The 17,641-nt window shown below is 49.8% G+C and overlaps 1 protein-coding gene across 8 annotated transcripts in view; it reads left to right on the top strand.

The window, feature by feature from the left end:
• The window catches only part of ABLIM3 (actin binding LIM protein family member 3), a 130,854-nt gene that overhangs the window by 95,692 nt on the left and 17,521 nt on the right, over nucleotides 1-17,641 (top strand). For 3 of the 8 annotated variants that reach the window (XM_040239635.1, XM_040239634.1, XM_040239641.1), the window contains 9 exons: nucleotides 1,609-1,667; nucleotides 3,978-4,049; nucleotides 9,792-9,947; nucleotides 11,429-11,458; nucleotides 11,945-12,074; nucleotides 12,735-12,833; nucleotides 14,174-14,221; nucleotides 15,095-15,229; nucleotides 16,679-16,743. In XM_040239635.1, coding sequence (XP_040095569.1) covers nucleotides 1,609-1,667; nucleotides 3,978-4,049; nucleotides 9,792-9,947; nucleotides 11,429-11,458; nucleotides 11,945-12,074; nucleotides 12,735-12,833; nucleotides 14,174-14,221; nucleotides 15,095-15,229; nucleotides 16,679-16,743 — 794 coding nt within the window. The remainder of the gene's footprint in view (nucleotides 1-1,608; nucleotides 1,668-3,977; nucleotides 4,050-9,791; nucleotides 9,948-11,428; nucleotides 11,459-11,944; nucleotides 12,075-12,734; nucleotides 12,834-14,173; nucleotides 14,222-15,094; nucleotides 15,230-16,678; nucleotides 16,744-17,641) is intronic. The other 5 variants (XM_040239636.1, XM_040239638.1, XM_040239637.1 and 2 more) reach the window with 5 other exon arrangements.

Here is a 17,641-nt window from a genome sequence, read left to right as displayed (position 1 = left end):
TGAGACATCTGTGTCCCCCTCATCCATTTCCTACAGTGACCTGTAACATGTGCTTCCTGCCAGAGCCGCTGCAATAAACAATCCCTGGTGGATTCAGAGGCAACTCAGAGAGGACCCGGAAATGCTCTCTCTAATTATTCCCAAAGCTGGGGTCCCCACCCATCACTTGGTAGTGGACACACCCTAAGGTCGCTGGCTCCAGCTGCAGACCCAGGGTCCCCCTACTGGGTTCTGAGAGCCATTGCACTTTTCGTTGGGAGGAAATACACGCATGCAGAACCAATTGGCATCAGCAAGCAAACACCTGCAAACATCAGCAAACAAGAATCAGATCCCTATCCCTCAAGTGGCAAAACTGGCCCTGGCATTCAAATTTTTGAGATGAAAATAACGTCTCAGGCCCTCCAAACCCCACCTCACTGTTCCTCAGATGAAGAAACTGGGACGGAGCAGAGCCCAGAAGGGCTGCTTACTTTGGGCCCCTCCTGTCTCCCCCTCACTGTTCAACTTTACACTACCCGCTGTCACTTACTCAGTATCCAGCCCTAGTGGTTCCAGGCAACAAACTGTAATGGAAAAGATATTCTAAAAACAAAGTCAGACAAACAGATGCCATCTGGGAGCTCAGGAATCTAGCCATTTGCTGGCTCCTTTCCTTTTAGGGTTGATTACAGGAACAGTGGCACCAGAGGGATAACATGTTCCTATTTTTCCTTCTAATCCAGGACACCTGTCCTTTCTTTGGGGAATGTGTGATATTTGGGGCTTCTTCTCAACACATGACTGGCCACCTGTTGCTCATGCCTTTCCAAATAGGCCTGTCCGGTCGGGGCCTGGCCAACTGGGCACCCCCTACACAAGAAAACATGGGCAGCCGAATATACTGAATTTGAGGAGTCTGAAGTCTCTTAGGATTTAGCAGGTCAAGACTGTGCTCTGAAGCAGAATATGCATCATGACACCTCCTCCCCTTGAACGTGATAGCTCTGGTAGACTGTCCTAAGTCTCTGAAGAGAGGAAGGCTGGAGTTCATACAGGCTGTCCCTTTACTTCACCTCCACTGCCATTCATTCATTCGACAAATATTTATTGACCACCTGTTATGTGTCACTCACTGCCAATCGTCCACTCATCTCATCACCCCACAAACATGTACAGAGCCTCTGCTGAGAGCAAAGCCCCATGCTGGATGCTGTGGGAGACCCAGTAATGAAGTAAGCTCAGCTCCCACCCACAAGGATCTCTTAATTTAGTTGGGGTGATAAATCCACAAGCTACTATGTTTTAAGGCCATATGTGCTGGGAATGATACAAAGCATGATGGATCACAGAGGAGAGCGAAGTCACTCGCAGCTGCCAGGTAAGAAGGTTCACAGGATGTCATATGAGATGTGGACCTTGGGGAAGGGCAGGGTGTGGACAGGCAGAGAGTGTGTGGGTGGCTGGAGCGATGTTGCAGCTGAGATCCAGGAAAACCAAGAGGTCCTCCTGGCTGCTCTCAGGCACATGTGCTGACAGGGGAGTAAATGGAGGTGGGCCTGGGGAGAAACCCAGGATTCTGGTGGGTGTGAAAGGTCTGAAATTTTTATTATTTTCCTGGTCCCTTAGGTTCTGAGGTCTGGCACCCCATCTGCAAGCAGGCAGCCCGGGCAGAGAAGAAGTTAAAGGTAAGCAAAAGTGGTGATGATACCAAACCAGACTTCTAGTCCCAGGTTGGAGGCACTGCGCTTTGCTAGAGAATCACGCCTTAGTGTGCACGCTTTCAAACGTGTGCCTGTATCCTTGGATTTCCTTAACAGTAACATCCACCTCATGGAGGTTTTGAAGGGATTGAGACATTGGATGTGAGAGCACTTTGAAAACTGTAAAGCACTGTATGAATATGAGTTTTTCATGTTTCTGGGGCGAGGCTACACCCTTCTCATTACTCGCCAGGATGGTGGCCTCTATGAGGCACAGATGCCATGGTTTTTCCCCAGCCTAAGGTCATTCATTAATAATAGTGGTTAAAATTGTCACAGAAGTTGACAGTTTGCAAAGCATCTTCACAGCCACCCTCTGATTTGTTTTAACACCGCAGGGCAGATGGGTAAGGAATTGTATCTTTACTTTGCTTGTGAGAAAACCAGGGCCTTAAAGAGGGTGGTGACTGTCCCCCAGTCGTGCAGCCAGACAGAAGCACAGCCAGCCTCCCCAGACACGTGCTGGAGCAGCTGAGATCCCATGTCCCTCTGAATGACCATACCAGGAAGGCCCATGAATCTGGGTTCTTGATCCTAGGACTGCAGGAGGAGTGGGGCACAGCTCCCGAGTCCTTGATGCTGTGGAGGGGAGCCCTGGGATGTGCGTTGGGGGCCTCCGATGACCTCTAAAGTGTCTCTCCACCCTGGTCCCCCGGTATTAACTTGGCTTTTGGGACGCTATGAAAGTTACCTGCTGGAATCTCAACTCAAAACGCCTGTGTACAGTTTCTGACCAGCTGGTTAAACTATAACCTTTGCCATCTCGTCTGTTCCATTTGTGAAAGAGCTGGTTTATTGATGCAAATTTTTTTGAGCTGTGTGTTTTTTCCCCAGTTTCTTCCTAGGCCTCTCCTTTTTAAGGTGTAAGAAGACATATTCGTCCTTTTCTTCCACAACTTCCTTCTCTTTGTTGGCACTTCTCACATTTCAGTGACCTGTCTACAAACGTGAAGCCTTTTGCTGTATCTGTGTACCATTTATATCATCATGTACTTCTTTTTTTTGTTGAAATCACTTATTCCTTTTTAGTTAATCAAACTTATTTTAAAATGAGACTTTGTATCACCCAGTGGAAAATCAGTATTGCTTTCTATAAATAGAAGGCAACCCTAAAATAAATTCATTGAAAATGAAATATTTTGGAAAAATAACTCTAGAAATTTTAACTAATCATGTTGCCTGTACCTTCTTTTTTCTAAAAAAGAAAGGTAGGGGAGAGAGTTGGGCAACAGAATTAGCAATTGTCATTGAAATGTATTAGGACCAAATTAAGCTTTCTTCCTTAATCTAACCAAGAGGATTGAAATAGAATTTTACATTTTATTCTCTCGCTCTATGACTCAGTATTATCAAATTTTTTCCTAAATTCATCTCCCCAGAGACACACTAGTCTGTGATCTACGTTTGGGAAGCAGTGCCGTGTGGTCCAACTTAGAATGCCTTACGGGCTTCCCTAGTGGCTTTACCTTGTAGGATGAGCGATCCTGAAGGGAATGTAGCAGTCCTTAAGACAAGCCCCTCATTGCACAGATCAGGGTCTCGAGATGCCTAAAATCACATAGTGAACCTTGATTTCCAATTTGTTTGCTATTTAACCGCACTTGCTACCACTCTCTTAAACACACCAAAGATGAACACAGTGCTTTTCTGTTAAGGGAGCCATTAAGCCATCATTGCCATTGTTCAGAGAAAGATTTTTTAAGCTTCTCACTTAGGTTGATGTCATTTTGCAATGGGTACACTATAAAAAGAATCAGCATATTGTGCAGCATTTAACCTACCTTTCCATTTTGTATAAACTGCTAAAGAATGAGGCTAACCAGTTTTATCCATTTAAAGTAAATACATTATTGACTAGGATAAGCCAAAATGACAAGTTTTTATGAGTAGATTATTCTTGCCTGGAGAATTCCATAGACAGAGTAGCCTGGTGGGCTCCAGTCCATGGGATCGCAGAGTCGGATACAACTGAGTGACTCTCACTACTATCTAACAGGCCAGTTAAAAATAATTGAAAAACAAATTCTGTCCAACCGCGTAAGGTCCTATGCATTTCCACTTTCATTCACAGTCAGACATTGATTTAAAAGGCAGACTATAAAGAGGTAGTACAGAAAGAGCTAGAGAGTGCTTTTAGCAGTATTACTAATGTGTCCCAAAGAACTATACCCCATCTCCCCGCCCCACCAAGCGGCAGGCGCAGCCTCTCACCCCCTGCCTTCCTCTCTCCCACAGCATCGGCGGACGTCTGAAACTTCCATCTCACCCCCTGGCTCTAGCATCGGGTCACCCAACCGAGTCATCTGCGTATGTATCACTTTGCAGCCAGTAACCCGTTTTCTTCCCCGGGGCCTAGTAACTAAAGAGTTTCTGCATGCGTGCTCAATCACTAAGTCATGTCCAGCTCTTTGTGACCCCATGGACTGTAGCCCGCCAGGTTCCTCTGTCCATGAAATTCTTCAGGCAAGAATACTGGAGTGGGTTGTCATGCCCTCCTCCAGGGGATCTTCCTGACCCAAGGATCAAACCCACGTCTCCTGCATTGCAGGCAGATTCTTTACTGCTGAGTCGCCGGGGAAGCCCCAAAGAGTCTCTAAAGACAGGTAAAGTTGGCAGTCCGGTTTCCATCCATCTGGTATCTCCTGTGAGCCTGTCCTGTGCCAGGCTCTGCGCTAGGTCCTGAGGATGCAGCAGGGTACAGGGACAACGCAGGCCCTGCCCTTGTGGAGCCCGCAGCCTCATAAGTTACAGGGATCGTATTCAGTTCACAAGGAGCTCTGAAACCAGTGTGATATGCCTCTTTCCCAAGACTCACTGGGACCAGGGCAAGAAGAAAACTTGGATCACAGTGGTATTCGGAGTAGGTCTTGGGTGGGATGTTGTGGAGATGATGGTGTGTGGTAAAGAGGCAGACAGGAGGAAGAAGCCATAGGAATGTGGAAACATGGCTGTAAAGGGTCTGCAAACATAAAGAGCTTTCTGATCGTGTAAGGAGTCCAGGGGTGGAGTAAACTGCATGCCTGAGTCTGAGTTCCCAGCCCCAGAGGCTTCGAACACAGAGACGCCCCTCATTTGCAGGGATGTGGCAGAAAGGAAAGAGTTGAGTTAGATGACCTCATAGGCCCCTTGGATGTGTAATGTATTCATTCATTCATTAAGCAGATAGGTACTCAGTGTCCCCTCTGGCCTAAGTGCTGGACTCTGGTGAACTGCATTCACCTGCTGCCTGTCCTCATAACATTGACCCCATAATTACACAGATAATCAGATGGCACTCTAATAAGTGCTCATAAGAAAACGTGCAGGGTGCTCTGCTGATGCTGCAGATGAACAGAGGGACCTGCAGCCAAGGATCATTTGGAAGAAGACTCCTGAGGAAGAAACAGCTCAGGCCTGAGAAGTAAATGGAAGTGAGGTCACAGAGGTGGGGGTGGGCCGAGCCAGAGCAGACCGCAGTCAGTAGCCATGTGGCCTGACAGTCAGCAGACCCCAGATTCCAGAGCCCTGTAGCCTTCCTCAGGTCAAAGGGCCACGAAGACCAGAAATGAGGGAAGTGGTCTAGAGCAGGAAACCCACTCCTCATAAGAAGCTCTAGAGACAGCCAGCAGCCCACCATTGCTTCATCATCATTTCACTCCAGAACCCCATTGTTTCCTCTTTGAACCCTGGATGACGTCCATTGACGAGACTATTTCCTCTCCTTTCATCCTCTTTTCAAATGAAAAAGAGACGGGAGTTACCACTGACTGCAACTTCAATATGGGTCAATATAGCCATATGGCTCCCACAAAAGACAAGCGACTTTGATCACAGGCTGTCCTCATTGGAGATTCCGGTCCAGAACAAGAGAGCTAATAGTCCCCCTGGTGCTATGAATGGGGTCAGACCAAAGTAGGATTAATGAGCTTAGTTTCAGGGCTTACAGGGTGAGAAGGTCACTGAAAAAAATGAGCATGTCTCTAGAAGAGTGTTACCAGGATATGGGAGCTCAGATACACACAGGGACACAGAATGCCACTGGCCCCTGGCCGTCCCCTCCCTGGGGAGCCCCTGAACTTGGTGATGTAAGTTAGGCCCTGATGACGTTCACCCTGGAGTTCCGAGTTCATAGAGTTGCCCCTTGGAGAAGCAGCCCCACTCCAGATGAACAGCAGGAGCTGGGGGCCCCCGCCATGGTGTCCTCCAAATGGGGCCGGAGACTAGTCGCCGCTGGCAGCCCAGCACCGGCCTGTGTGTCTCCCCTCCTGTACTCCCCTGCTCTCACCTCCAGCTGCTCTGGGAAGGGACTGCCCTTGTCATAGGAGCCTTGTTTTAAGTCAGACCATTGCAAGCACGGTTTCCAAATTCAAGGAAGAATCCACTCAGCCATTTCTGGGGCATTTCGTAATAGGCAGAAAGATCAAGTATTGGCTTCATGTTCGTAAGTATGGAGGTTTGGTATTAGGAAGATCTATGAACCTGGAGGGGCAGGTTCTTTCAAACTGTGCTCCACTCCCCACTGACTGCTAGAATCATCCCCAGCCCGATGTGTTCTCTTTCTTCCTTCCTTCCTGCTAATTGTTAGGATGCCTCTGATATTGACAAGTCTGTAAGATGCCAAGAGCTCTCAAGGTCAAGATCTAGCATCCCAGGACAAAAGGCAGCAGTAAATTCAGCAAGTGGAGTCTCCTGATAAGGTTCTCTTACCCACAAACCCCCAGATTTGTTCAGACGTGGGCATCTGACCTGGGCAGGGTCTAGCAGAAATGAGGTGGCATGGTTCAAGGGGTGTGAGTGTGAAGGGAACATGTACAGAAGCATGGGTAGGACCAGGGCACCCATGAGACCTACTGTGGCGAAGGGTGTTGCCATCCCAGGCCTGAAGGGAAGGACTGGCCAGGCTGGAGCTGTGGCAGAGCAGGAGTCAAGTCCACTAAGGGCGGGCAGGGCCATGCAAGGGAGACACAGACACAGCCCCTCTCTCCACTCAGTGTCAACCTGCGGGCGCCCCCTGTTGACCAAACCCAGCTGACAACCAGAGCGCCTGTGACACAGTCCGTGGGACCTCAGAGCAGGGCCAGGAGGAGCAGGCTGTGGGTCTCAGCTGAGCAAACTGTGAACAGCACAGTGCCCAGACAGCAGCGGGATGGGATGGGGATGGAGGAGTGGAAGGGCCTTGGGAAGTGTTTAAAACATCAACAGTCCTAAGGTCTTTATGAAAGTTGCTGTCTCTATGGCAGTCTTGACTCTTGAGACTTCCGCCCCCCAGGTACTGGGAGAATATTATAGAATAATACAGTCTCCCTGGATTCTCTCTTAATCTACCTCACCTCGGGACCTTGTAAGCCACAGTGGTTTCGGGAGACAGAGTCTGAATTGACCACAGTGGAAACCGGGACCAGAAACAGGGAATGGCTGGAGGACGCAGACACAGAAAGGACAAGGCTCTGGGCGCCATGAGATGGGCGCTGTCCCCAGCAGGGGAAGCTGTCCCTCAACCCTTGTGCTTCCAGAGGGCTGCATTCAGACGAAGTCAGGCAGTCGATAGAGGCTCGCTTCAGTTCAGTGCGAGGAGCAGCTCTCTGAGTGCAGCAACCTCACCATCCCGGGGAGCCAGGAGAGGCCAGTGGAGGAGCAGGCTCCCAGGCTAGACTGCCTGGGCTTGAATTCTAGTACTGCTACTTATTAGCTATGTCACCTTGGGTGAGTTCGTTGATTTCTGTGTGCCTGTTTCCTTATGCAAAAATGAGGGTAATATTAGTATGTACTATTAGAGCTGGGAGTTCTATTAACTCAGTTAATCCGTAGAAGGGACTTAGGATGCAGTCTGGCTTATTATAAATGGTCATCACATGTTCACAGGTATTTTACTGTCATGATTAATTCCGTCTTTACATCTTCAGCATCTTCTTTAAGGATGCCCTCACTGTGTGGGCTTGGAAGGCTGGATTCAACCCTACTGGCTAAGTGGTGCAAGTTAGAGGATCTTTGGGGCTATAATTAATTTCCTCATCTGGAAAATAGGAATAATATTTTATTTTATTTTTATGTTATGTTGGAGAATAGTTGATTTACAATATTGTGTGAGTTTCAGGTGTACAACAAAGCTACTCAGCTGTACATATATGCATATCCATTCTTTTTCAGATTCTTTTCCCATTATAGAATATTGAGTAGAGTTCCCTATGCTATATAGTAGGTCCCTGTGGGCTGTTCATTCCGTATATACTAGTGAGTATCTGTCAGTCCCGAACTCGCAGTCTATCCCTCCCCTCCACCTTGACAACCATAAGTCTGCTTTCGAAGTCTGTGAGTCTGTTGTGTTCATTTGTATCCTTTTTTTAGATTCCACATATAAGTGATATCATGTGGTATTTGTCTTTCTCTCTCTGACTTATTTCGCTTAGTATGACAGTCTCCAGGTTCATTCATGTTGCTTTAAATGGTATTATTTCCCTCTTCCTATGGCTGAGATTCCACTGTGTGTGTGTCCCTTCCTCTATTGATGGACACTTAGGTTGCCTCCAGGTATTGACTATTGTAAATGGTGCTGCAGTGAACATTGGGCTGCATGTATCTTTTTGAAGTACAGTTTTCTGTGGATATATGCTCAGGAATGAGATTGCTGGATCATATGGTAACTCTCTTTCTATACTATTCTCTGTAGTGGTTATACCAGTTTATATTCCCACCAACAAGGTAGGAGGGTTCCCTTTTCTCCACACTCTCTGCAGAAATGACTGGCTGTAAACTTTTTGATGATGGCTACTCGACTGGTGTGCAGTGATCTCATTGTAGTTTTGATTTGCATCTTTCATAACTGGTGATGTTGAGCACCTTCGCATGTGCCTCTTGGCCATCTGTATGTCTTCTTTGGAGAAATGTCTACTTAGATTTTTTGCCTATTTTTTGATTGAATTGTTTGTTTTGTTTTCTTTGATATTCAGCTATATGAGCTGTTCATGTATTTTGGAGATTAATCCCTTATTGGTCACTTCATTTGCAAATATTTTCTCCCATTCTGTGGGTTATCATTTTGTTTGATTTCCCTTTGCTGTGCAAAAATTTTTAAGTTTAATTAGATTCCATTTGTTTATTTTTGCTCTTATTTTCATTACTCTATGAGGTAGATCCAAAAAGGTATTGCTATGATTTATGTCAAAGAGTATTTTGCCTGTTTTCCTCTAAGAGTTTTATATTATCTGGTCTCAAATTTAGGTTTTTAGTCCATTTTGAGTTTATGTATGATGTTGGGCTTCCCCGGTGCTCAGTGATAAAGAATCCATCTGCCAATGCAGGAGGCACAGTTTTGATCCCTGGATCAGGAAGACCCCCTCGAGAAGGAAATGGCAACTCATGGGACTTCCTTGCTTAGGAAATCCCACGGATAGAGGAGCCTGGTGGGCTACACTCCTTGGGGTCACAAAGAGTTGGACTTAGTGACTAAACAGCAACAGCAATATATGATGTTAAAGAGTGTTCTAATTTCATTCTTTTACATGTAGATGTCCAGTTTTCCCAGCACCACTCATTGAAGAAACTTTTTCTCCATAGTATATTCTTGCTTCTTTTGTGGTAGATTAATTGACCATTGGTACATGGGTTTATTTCTGGCATTTCTGTCCTGTTCCATTGATATATTTCTGTTTTTGTGCCAGTACCAAACTGTTTTGATTACTGTAGCTTTGTAGTATAGTCTGAAGTCAGAGAGCCTGATTCCTCCAGGTTTGTTTTTCCTTCTCAGGATTGTTTTGGTTATTCAGGGTCTTTTGTGTTTCCATACAAGTTTAAACATTTTTTTATTCTAAAAAATAGGAACAATGTTGACCCTTCTTTCACAGAAGTGACCTAACATTTAGAAAAGGTCATTCCTATACAGCACAGGATAGCACACATGTGTGTTCAGTGACCGTCAGCCCGGGTGGAATGAATGACCTGTCTTATTTTCACATTTTCTGAGTCTGCCATCTTAACTGAAGAGGCTCATTCCCTCTGTGCCTGGCTTTTATTTCCACTCTCCTTTCCCGCTTATCTTTCTGCTTCTTTCCTCTCCATTTCCCTCTTCCTCAGGCTAAAGTGGATAATGAGATCCTTAATTACAAAGACCTGGCAGCTCTCCCCAAGGTTAAGTCAATCTACGAGGTACAACGCCCTGACCTCATTTCCTACGAGCCTCATTCCAGATACACGTCCGACGAGATGCTGGAGAGGTGTGGCTATGGAGAGGTATGGGGTCTCGCCCTCTCTCTGGGGCTGGTGGAGGAGAGGAGAGCCCATGGGGTCCCCAGGCCCCTCAATCACAGAGACTGAGGCCTCCATCGTGGTGGCCCCCAGACTCTTTCAAACTGGTTTTTATAGTCAACACTTAAAAATCAAGCCATTTCATCCAAAATCTGGCTTTTCTTGAAAAATCAGAACTGGCAACACTACCCCAGTATTTCCACCACCTGGAGATGGGGAGCAGCACCCTCTGTAGGCAGGACACTGGCTCCCCAATTCTCTCTGATCCCCACTACACCCTGAGAACCCCAACATTAAAGCCAAGAACCTGTGACCACTTATTGCTTGAGCTGTTTTTCCTCTTACCATGGAGAGGTTTTATACACAGCCTCCAGCTCTCATCACCAGCCAGGCTCAGAGGCCAGTTAAGTTTATAAACGCTGGTTAGGTAGGTTCTCTGGGTGTTGCCCCTGGCCTGTACTCAGGGCAAGAGACACTCATAAAAAGGCAGCATCAGAAGGGTTTTGAAATAACTAAATGGCTGCTGGACAAGAGAAAGCATTCTCTGGGGCAGGCAGTGGTCCTGCTACCAGAGGTCCTGGCAGCAGACATCCCAGGAGGTGTCCAACCCCTCCCAGGCCCCTGCACTGAGATCATCTGGCACTTTAGAAGGGGCCCTGGCCTTGTCCCCACTTCGCTGCTGACCCCTTCCTCTCTTAAGGAGGATGAGGTTTCATTTGGTTTAAGAGCCCAGTGCTGAGATTCTCTGAGTTCTGGCCTCTGAAATGGACCAGTAAAAGGAAACCAAGCATTTGGTAAAGGCTGAGTCTCCTGAAGCCAGAGATGGCAAACAGGGGCCACAGGCCAGCGCCAGATTTGTTTCGTTTCACTCACAGATTGTCTTTAAAAATGTAAATTAGTTCTGAACATTCAGGCATTAGGAGAGTTCACATAGGTGTCTGCTCTTCTGCCTTGTCTTGGAAATAAGAAGCTGTGTTAGCCTGGGGCTGCCCTGGGTGCCCTGGAGCTGAGCACCATCCCCTCTGCGGGCGATGCCTTCCATCCCCGGCTTCCTGCTCCCTGCCCACCAGCCCAACTCCTGCCTTGATGGCGCCAGCCTGGCTCTTGCTTGGCCCTGCATTTGGGACCCCTGCCCTGGGCCCTGTCCTCTGAACCACAGAGGGGGCGTGAACTGATAGAGGGACAGGGAAGGGCCATGGACTGGCTCTGAGCTTACAGTGGGGAAGCTGGGGTCCCAGTGGAGACCCTACCGATCCTTTCCTGAGGGGCCCTGAGCCCCCTCGTCAAGGTTCCATCCCACCCATGAGCCCCGCTGACATCCTGACAGGTGAAGTGTTATCTGGGGTGGGGGGCTGCAGGGCAGCTGCAGGCCTCTCTCTGCTCCGTGTAACCACTCTCTGTCCTCCCTCTCACCCTCCTCTCTCCTTTCGCTCCTTCCACGGCTGCCTTCACACTTCGCCTCCAAGTCGCTGGGAACCTTATCTCCCTACTCCCAGGTAATTCAGCTGGTTCCAGGAGACCTTTTCTAGAATCGTGTCCTTTTATGCTGACCAAGCAGACTCCTGATTTAGCTCTTGCACAGCCTCCAAAGGTGCTCCCACAACCTGAGCAGAGATGGGGAGAGTTAAGAGCATGACCCGGAGGAAGTGGCAGCGACTTAAAGGGCAGAGATGGCGGGGAGAACCTTCCTTCCAGGGATGGCCTCCCTGATACTTCTGTGATCCTTGGTCAGGATCCCTGGGACTTGACCTACGGGTTGCATTCAAGGGTGTGTGGGAGCAGGCGAAGGCCCTGAGAAGCCACTGCAGCCTCTTGGGCTACCCGTCACCCAGGGAGGGGGCGTCTGTATTCAGGAGGGCAGACTGTGCTTCAGCCCCCGGGGGATCCCAGAGTCACGTCACACCCCCTGCTGCCTGCCGGACCCTTGGCTCTAGACCCCTCGAATGTGGGTCTTGCTCATGGCCCTGCTTCCTCCCCTTCAGGACATCTATGAGAACCTGGACCTCCGGCAGAGACGGGCCTCCAGCCCAGGATACATCGACTCCCCCACCTATGGCCGGCAGGGCATGTCCCCCACCTTCTCCCGCTCACCTCATCACTACTACCGCTCCGGTAAGGAAGGGGGAAGCCCCCAAAGGGACATGAAAAGCCAAGGGAAAGCACCGTGGTTTACATCCCCAGCTGTGGAGACAGCATGGGGTTCCGTGGGACATTTCCATCGCAGCATGGTTCCCGGGAGGCCTGTGGCACCCAGGCCTCGCCAAGTCCCCACCAATGCCCCTGGCGGGGGAAGAGGAGGGATATGTGGCACTGAGATGCCACAGGAGGTGGGTGGTGTGCTGCTGAGGTTGGGGGCGGGGGAAGTGGCAGACTGCCCAGACACCCTGGCTGAGAGAAGACGCCTGCATCTCCATCGTTTGTCCTGCCCCATCCAGAGGGTAGGACCAGAGGACCAGAGTGGCCTGGCTCAACCAAGGGCTATTCAGTGGTTAGGAATGAAATGGGCAGAGCGATTAAGGGAGTGGTCCAGGTGGGGCGCTAAGAGGGGCAAAGACGCTTAGTGCTGTTGGTTCTCACAACCCACAAAATCTGACTTGGGGGTGAAGCAGGACAGCGGGGCCAAGCCTGTTTCTGCCGACACGTGCATGAGAGCACAGCACCCCCGCATCCCGCCGTCGCCACCTCGCTGCTGCCGTCACTGCCGCCGCTGCATTAATGCCTGTTTTCTCTGTGCCTCTGTTCTCTCTGGGGACCACTGCCTGCGCGCTCCAGGGCCCGAGAGTGGCCGGAGCTCTCCATACCATAGCCAGTTAGATGTGAGGTCCTCCACTCCGACCTCTTACCAGGCTCCCAAGCACTTTCACATCCCAGGTAGGCTGCCAGCCTGGAATTCCCGGCATGGGTGCATGCTCCGTGGGGTCACCAACACCGAGGAGAAATGCGTGCTGGGGACCCTCCCTAACCAGTCACCTGCACTAGCCCACCTCCAGCTCCAACACGCCCACTAACCTTAGCCCATCCACAAGACAGAACCAACTTTGATCAGGACCACCAGGAAGCAGTCCAGGGTAGTGCCTAGAAGGTCTGAGGGCTGTGCTGGGACGTGGCAGTAACTGTGCTAAAGGTCATGGGCTTTTGCACCAAAACTCTTGGGACTGGATCCTTAATTCTGCTGCTTATAAGCTCGTGACCTCAGGACTGGGACTTAGCTTCCTGGAGCCTGAGTTGTTCCTTCTGGACAGCCAGCCTTGTTCTGGATCCTGAAGGTGCAGCTGTGCTCAAAACAGCCCACTCCCTGCCTTTGGGGTGTTTTAAGTTATAATGTGGGAGGAGAGCTAATAAATAAGTAAACAAATAAGTAAAAGTATAATTTCAGGAGATGGATGCTAAACGTAATAAAAACAGGGCACTGTGGTAAAGTGACAGGGTGGAGGAGGCTGGGCTAGATGAGGTAGTCAGGAAGGGCTTCTTGGAGGAGGTGACATTGAAGCCAAAGATATCGCAGGGTTAAACATCCTGGGTGGAGGAAACAGCCAGTCCAAAGGCCGTAAAACACTGCCTGCAGCAGGCCAGAGCAGCTGGAGGTGGTGAGCATGAGGGAAGGTGATGGGAAGGTAGAGGAAGGCAGAGGGTAGGGACCCACGGAAGAGGTCTTACCTTAATTTCAGCAGAGCCAGGCCTAGGCCCCAGTCTCCCAACTCTGAGCCCAGGTTTTCACTGCCCACTCACTTTTTCCCAGAAGTTGGTCCTGCTGTTTCTTCTACACCATTCTCAGTTGCCCCAGAAAATTCTCATCTGGTTTATTTGGGTGGAGGGTGGGGGTGGTGAGAGTGCGGAACCATGGCGGAAAGGTTCTGGGGATGTCCATGCGGAATGAAGCATGGCCGCTGGGTGGAGGCGGGGGCACCTTCCCGCATGAAGTCTTGCTGAGCACAAGCCTGCCTTTACCTGCATGCCCACCATTCCAGCCCAAGCCCCTGCCTCCACCCCATTTGAATCCATCCACCCCGTTTCCCCTCATCTTTCCTGGAACCGGATGGGATGAGGTTGGAGGCTCAGCTTTAGAAGAGGAAGTCCACGGGGAGGGGTTGGAAAAGCCTCAGGAGAAGCTGCTAAGCACCTCTCTTCTGGGACCGACTGACCAACTGCTGTATCCTGTTCTCCTGTCTTTCTCTCTCCTTTTCACTGTCCCTCCCTGGTCTGTCTGGCAGCTGGAGAAAGTAACATCTACCGGAAACCCCCGATCTACAAGAGACATGGTATGGTCAGAGGCGGAGAGGGCTCGGCCAGGCAAGGGGAGGGGCAGTTAATAACCTGTACAGGTGGCTCGGCAGGGCCACTGAGAGGGACGCTGACAAGGGTGCAGCTCAGTCCATGTCGGCTGCTCACTCATGGTGGCCTTGGGGGAGTGAGTTGGTGTCATTTCAAAAGGGCAGAGAATCCCATGGGATGCATCCAGGTTCCGGGGCCCCACCCTGGACTTAATCCAAGTTGTGTATTTGTAAGTTTCTCCAGGTGAGTCTAATGTCCAGCCCAGCTTGGGAACCGCTGCTCTAAGCTGCTCTCTGTCACCATGTCCTGGGAGTACATACCTGGAGGCCTGTAGACGGGGTGTGGATGAGGAAGGGGCTGAGGGTGCCTTCATTCATTTGTTCATCCATTTAGTGTTTCTTATAGAATGGCCTGTGGACCACCTGCACCCAAATTTATTTACCAGTCAGATACCCTGACCCCTCCCCTGCCCTAGACTTCCTTAATTAGGAATACTAAGCTTGTAGCCTACACGACTCTGCACTGTAACCCACTTCATTCATGACTCCTACCTGCGCTCAGAGTGGGAACCACTGTGGAGACATATTCTGATCCAGTTCCGGTCCCACTCGCTGTGTGGTCTGAGCAAGGCCCTCCCCACCAGGTGTTCAGATTCCCAACTGTGAAATGAGAGGCTTGACCTCAGTGCTTTTGTCCTCAAAAGCACTTGTGAAAGTGCTTGGAATGCCCATGTCCCAGACCCCGGCCTGGATGTGCCTTCCCTCCCCTGGGGTGGAGCCCAGTGAAAAGGGACAGTGCGTCCAGGACACACTTCCTAGGACACCGGCCTCCCTGAAGCTCTCTCTCCGGGTCTTTCGCAGGTGATTTGTCAACAGCAACCAAGAGCAAAACAAGTGAAGACATCAGTCAGGCCTCGAAGTACAGTCCAGCCTACTCACCAGACCCCTACTACGCCACGGAGTCTGAGTACTGGACCTACCACGGGTCCCCCAAAGGTATCACCCCCCTCGACAAGGGAGCCAGGACCAGAACCCTGTCACCTACGCCAGGGACTCAGAGGCCTAGGACAGACAGTCGCCATTTCTTCACACAATAATGCATTTACTCAGCAAACATGTACTGAGGGCAGTCATGGGCCTTCAGGAGACACTGGAAAGCAACCTAGAGCAGGTCCTTGCCCTTGTAGACAAGACATAGGCCCCAACTGGAGAGGGTGGTGAGGTACAGCAGGTAGAGAGCTGATGGCAGGGGCGTGCCATGCAGCCTGGAAGATGACAGAAGCTTCTTAAATGCAGAGCCTCGGCTGCCACAGGAAGGGTGAGGAGCAGGTAAGCCTACAGGGTGTAGAAACACAGCTGCAAAGATGCAAGATCGGAGGCTGGGCTCTACTGGAGCAAAGGAAAGGCTGCCAGCTTAACCTTGAGCTGAGAGAGGGAAGGGCGGGGTTAGGGGTGAGAGGCCAGATACCACAGGGCCTTGAAGATTTTGATCTTTATCCAAAATAGTAGGAAGTTTTTAAAAGTGGTAGCATGATCAGATTTATGTTTCTAAGAGACCACTTTGGCTGGAGGTGGGAAATGGTTCGGAGAATGGAAAAGAGGATTGTGGGCAATGGAAGGTTCCCGTAGGCACCTGGCGGCGGGGGCCTTAATGGTCCTCAAGGTGCCAGCCCGCCAGATGGTGTTCCTTTCAAGTATGGGAAGGAGCTGTCATTAAGCACCACTTTGCTTCAGCATGTACCTTTAGTAATGAGTGTCCATTCTGAGCAAAGTTTCATGGGAGCTCAGAGGTGACCCTGCCCTACCTTCAGAGAATTCTCCATTTGGAAAAGAGTTACAACCAAAGCACAATTGTACCCCAGAGTGGAGGAGTAGGCAGTGTCCACAGGAGAGAGTGTTCAGGGGGGACTCTTAGATGAGACTATTTCAATCACAAAAAAAGGAGAAATAATATTTTTAAAAATCTCCAAATTGCTTGAGGCGAAACAAGGATTTCCTGGGTCAGGTGACTGGAAGTTTCTGGGGTACAGCTGGACCTAGAGGTGGGTGGGAACCACCAGGACCTGAGCAGTCCTCAGGGCTGGGTGGCTCCAGCCGCAGGCTGACTGTCCTCACGCCAGGGTGACCTCTGGCAGGTCCAGGCTGACCCCCTGCCCTTGGCAGAGAGAATACCTTTCCTGCCAGTGTCAGCAAGAGTCCTAACATCGTGGTTTATTAACTCTGGGCTGTTAGCTTTGCTGGCGCTTCCCAGCCTAAGAATGGGAAGGGACACTGGGTGTCTCAGTACAGGGAGGCCCACGGTGAAGGCAGTTCACCAAAGTGCACTTGTGAGGGGTCGCCCATCTAGAAAGTGGTAGCGCCAAGCAGAGACCCCCGTGAAGGCTGTACTGCCGCCCACGCCCTCTCCCCAGAGCAGGGGCTGATCCTGGCTGTCTTTTCCGGCAGTGCCCCGAGCCAGGAGATTCTCATCTGGAGGAGAGGAGGACGACTTCGACCGCAGTATGCACAAGGTAAGAGGCCACATCACTGAATGGGATGCGGCTGTGGTATGTTACTGAGGGTTTTCTCATTTGTGAGGGACAGAAACCAAACTCAAACTATGATAGAAAAAAGGAAATGCAAAACTTGGCGTAAGAGAAAAGTCAGCTGATAGGACTAGCTGTAGGTTCTTCCTGCCGTCAGGTGGTCAGTGGGCACCAGTGACTTGTATGTTGCTCGTGGGAATGGAAGGTGGTACGGCTGCTGAGGAAGTCTGTGGCCCTCACCAAGTTACCGTGTAGAATTACAACAGGAACTGTCGACGGAAAACACACAAACACACCACCTAAAAGCTAAGAATTATGCTTCATTTAGTAGATACACTGAGGACCTAAGCCCAGGATTCAGCCTCTCAGATAGCTCTGAGATAGTGTTCCAAAGAGGTAAGGGAGGAGCCAGGATATATAGTTTTTGCAAAAAAAAAAAAAAATCAGGAAGTTGAACATCAAAAGATTGCTGCTGACTAAAGAAAAAACAGACATTTCCAGGTAATGAATTTAGCCCTTTTCTATGTATGGGAAGATGCAAGGGGCTGGGCTCACTGAAATCATTCCTTAATTTGCACCTTAACTGTCTACGGTCGGTAGGTATCCTGTTCTTCTCCATCCTGAATCCCCTCAGGGTATACCACTGAGAGGAGCCACAGAGGTTAGTGGCAGCAACATCCTTTGTTTATTGATATGGCAGGTGACATTCTTTGCTCACAGTGCTTCCTCTTGGTAATAAATTTGACCGATTTTGGAGGCACTGCATGACCGATTTTGTCCCTTGGTGCCAGGAAGGTGCATTCCTAGATCAGGCAAAGATTCCGTTAACAGGCCACTGAATGTGCTGATTTTTCTTGGAGCAGGCCCTGCTGATAACCTAAAA

The sequence above is a fragment of the Oryx dammah genome, unplaced genomic scaffold (genome assembly GCF_014754425.2).
Source record: "Oryx dammah isolate SB20612 unplaced genomic scaffold, SCBI_Odam_1.1 HiC_scaffold_5, whole genome shotgun sequence".
NCBI classification, from domain to species: Eukaryota; Metazoa; Chordata; class Mammalia; order Artiodactyla; family Bovidae; genus Oryx; species Oryx dammah.
This window is presented reverse-complemented; position numbering and strand designations above follow the sequence as displayed.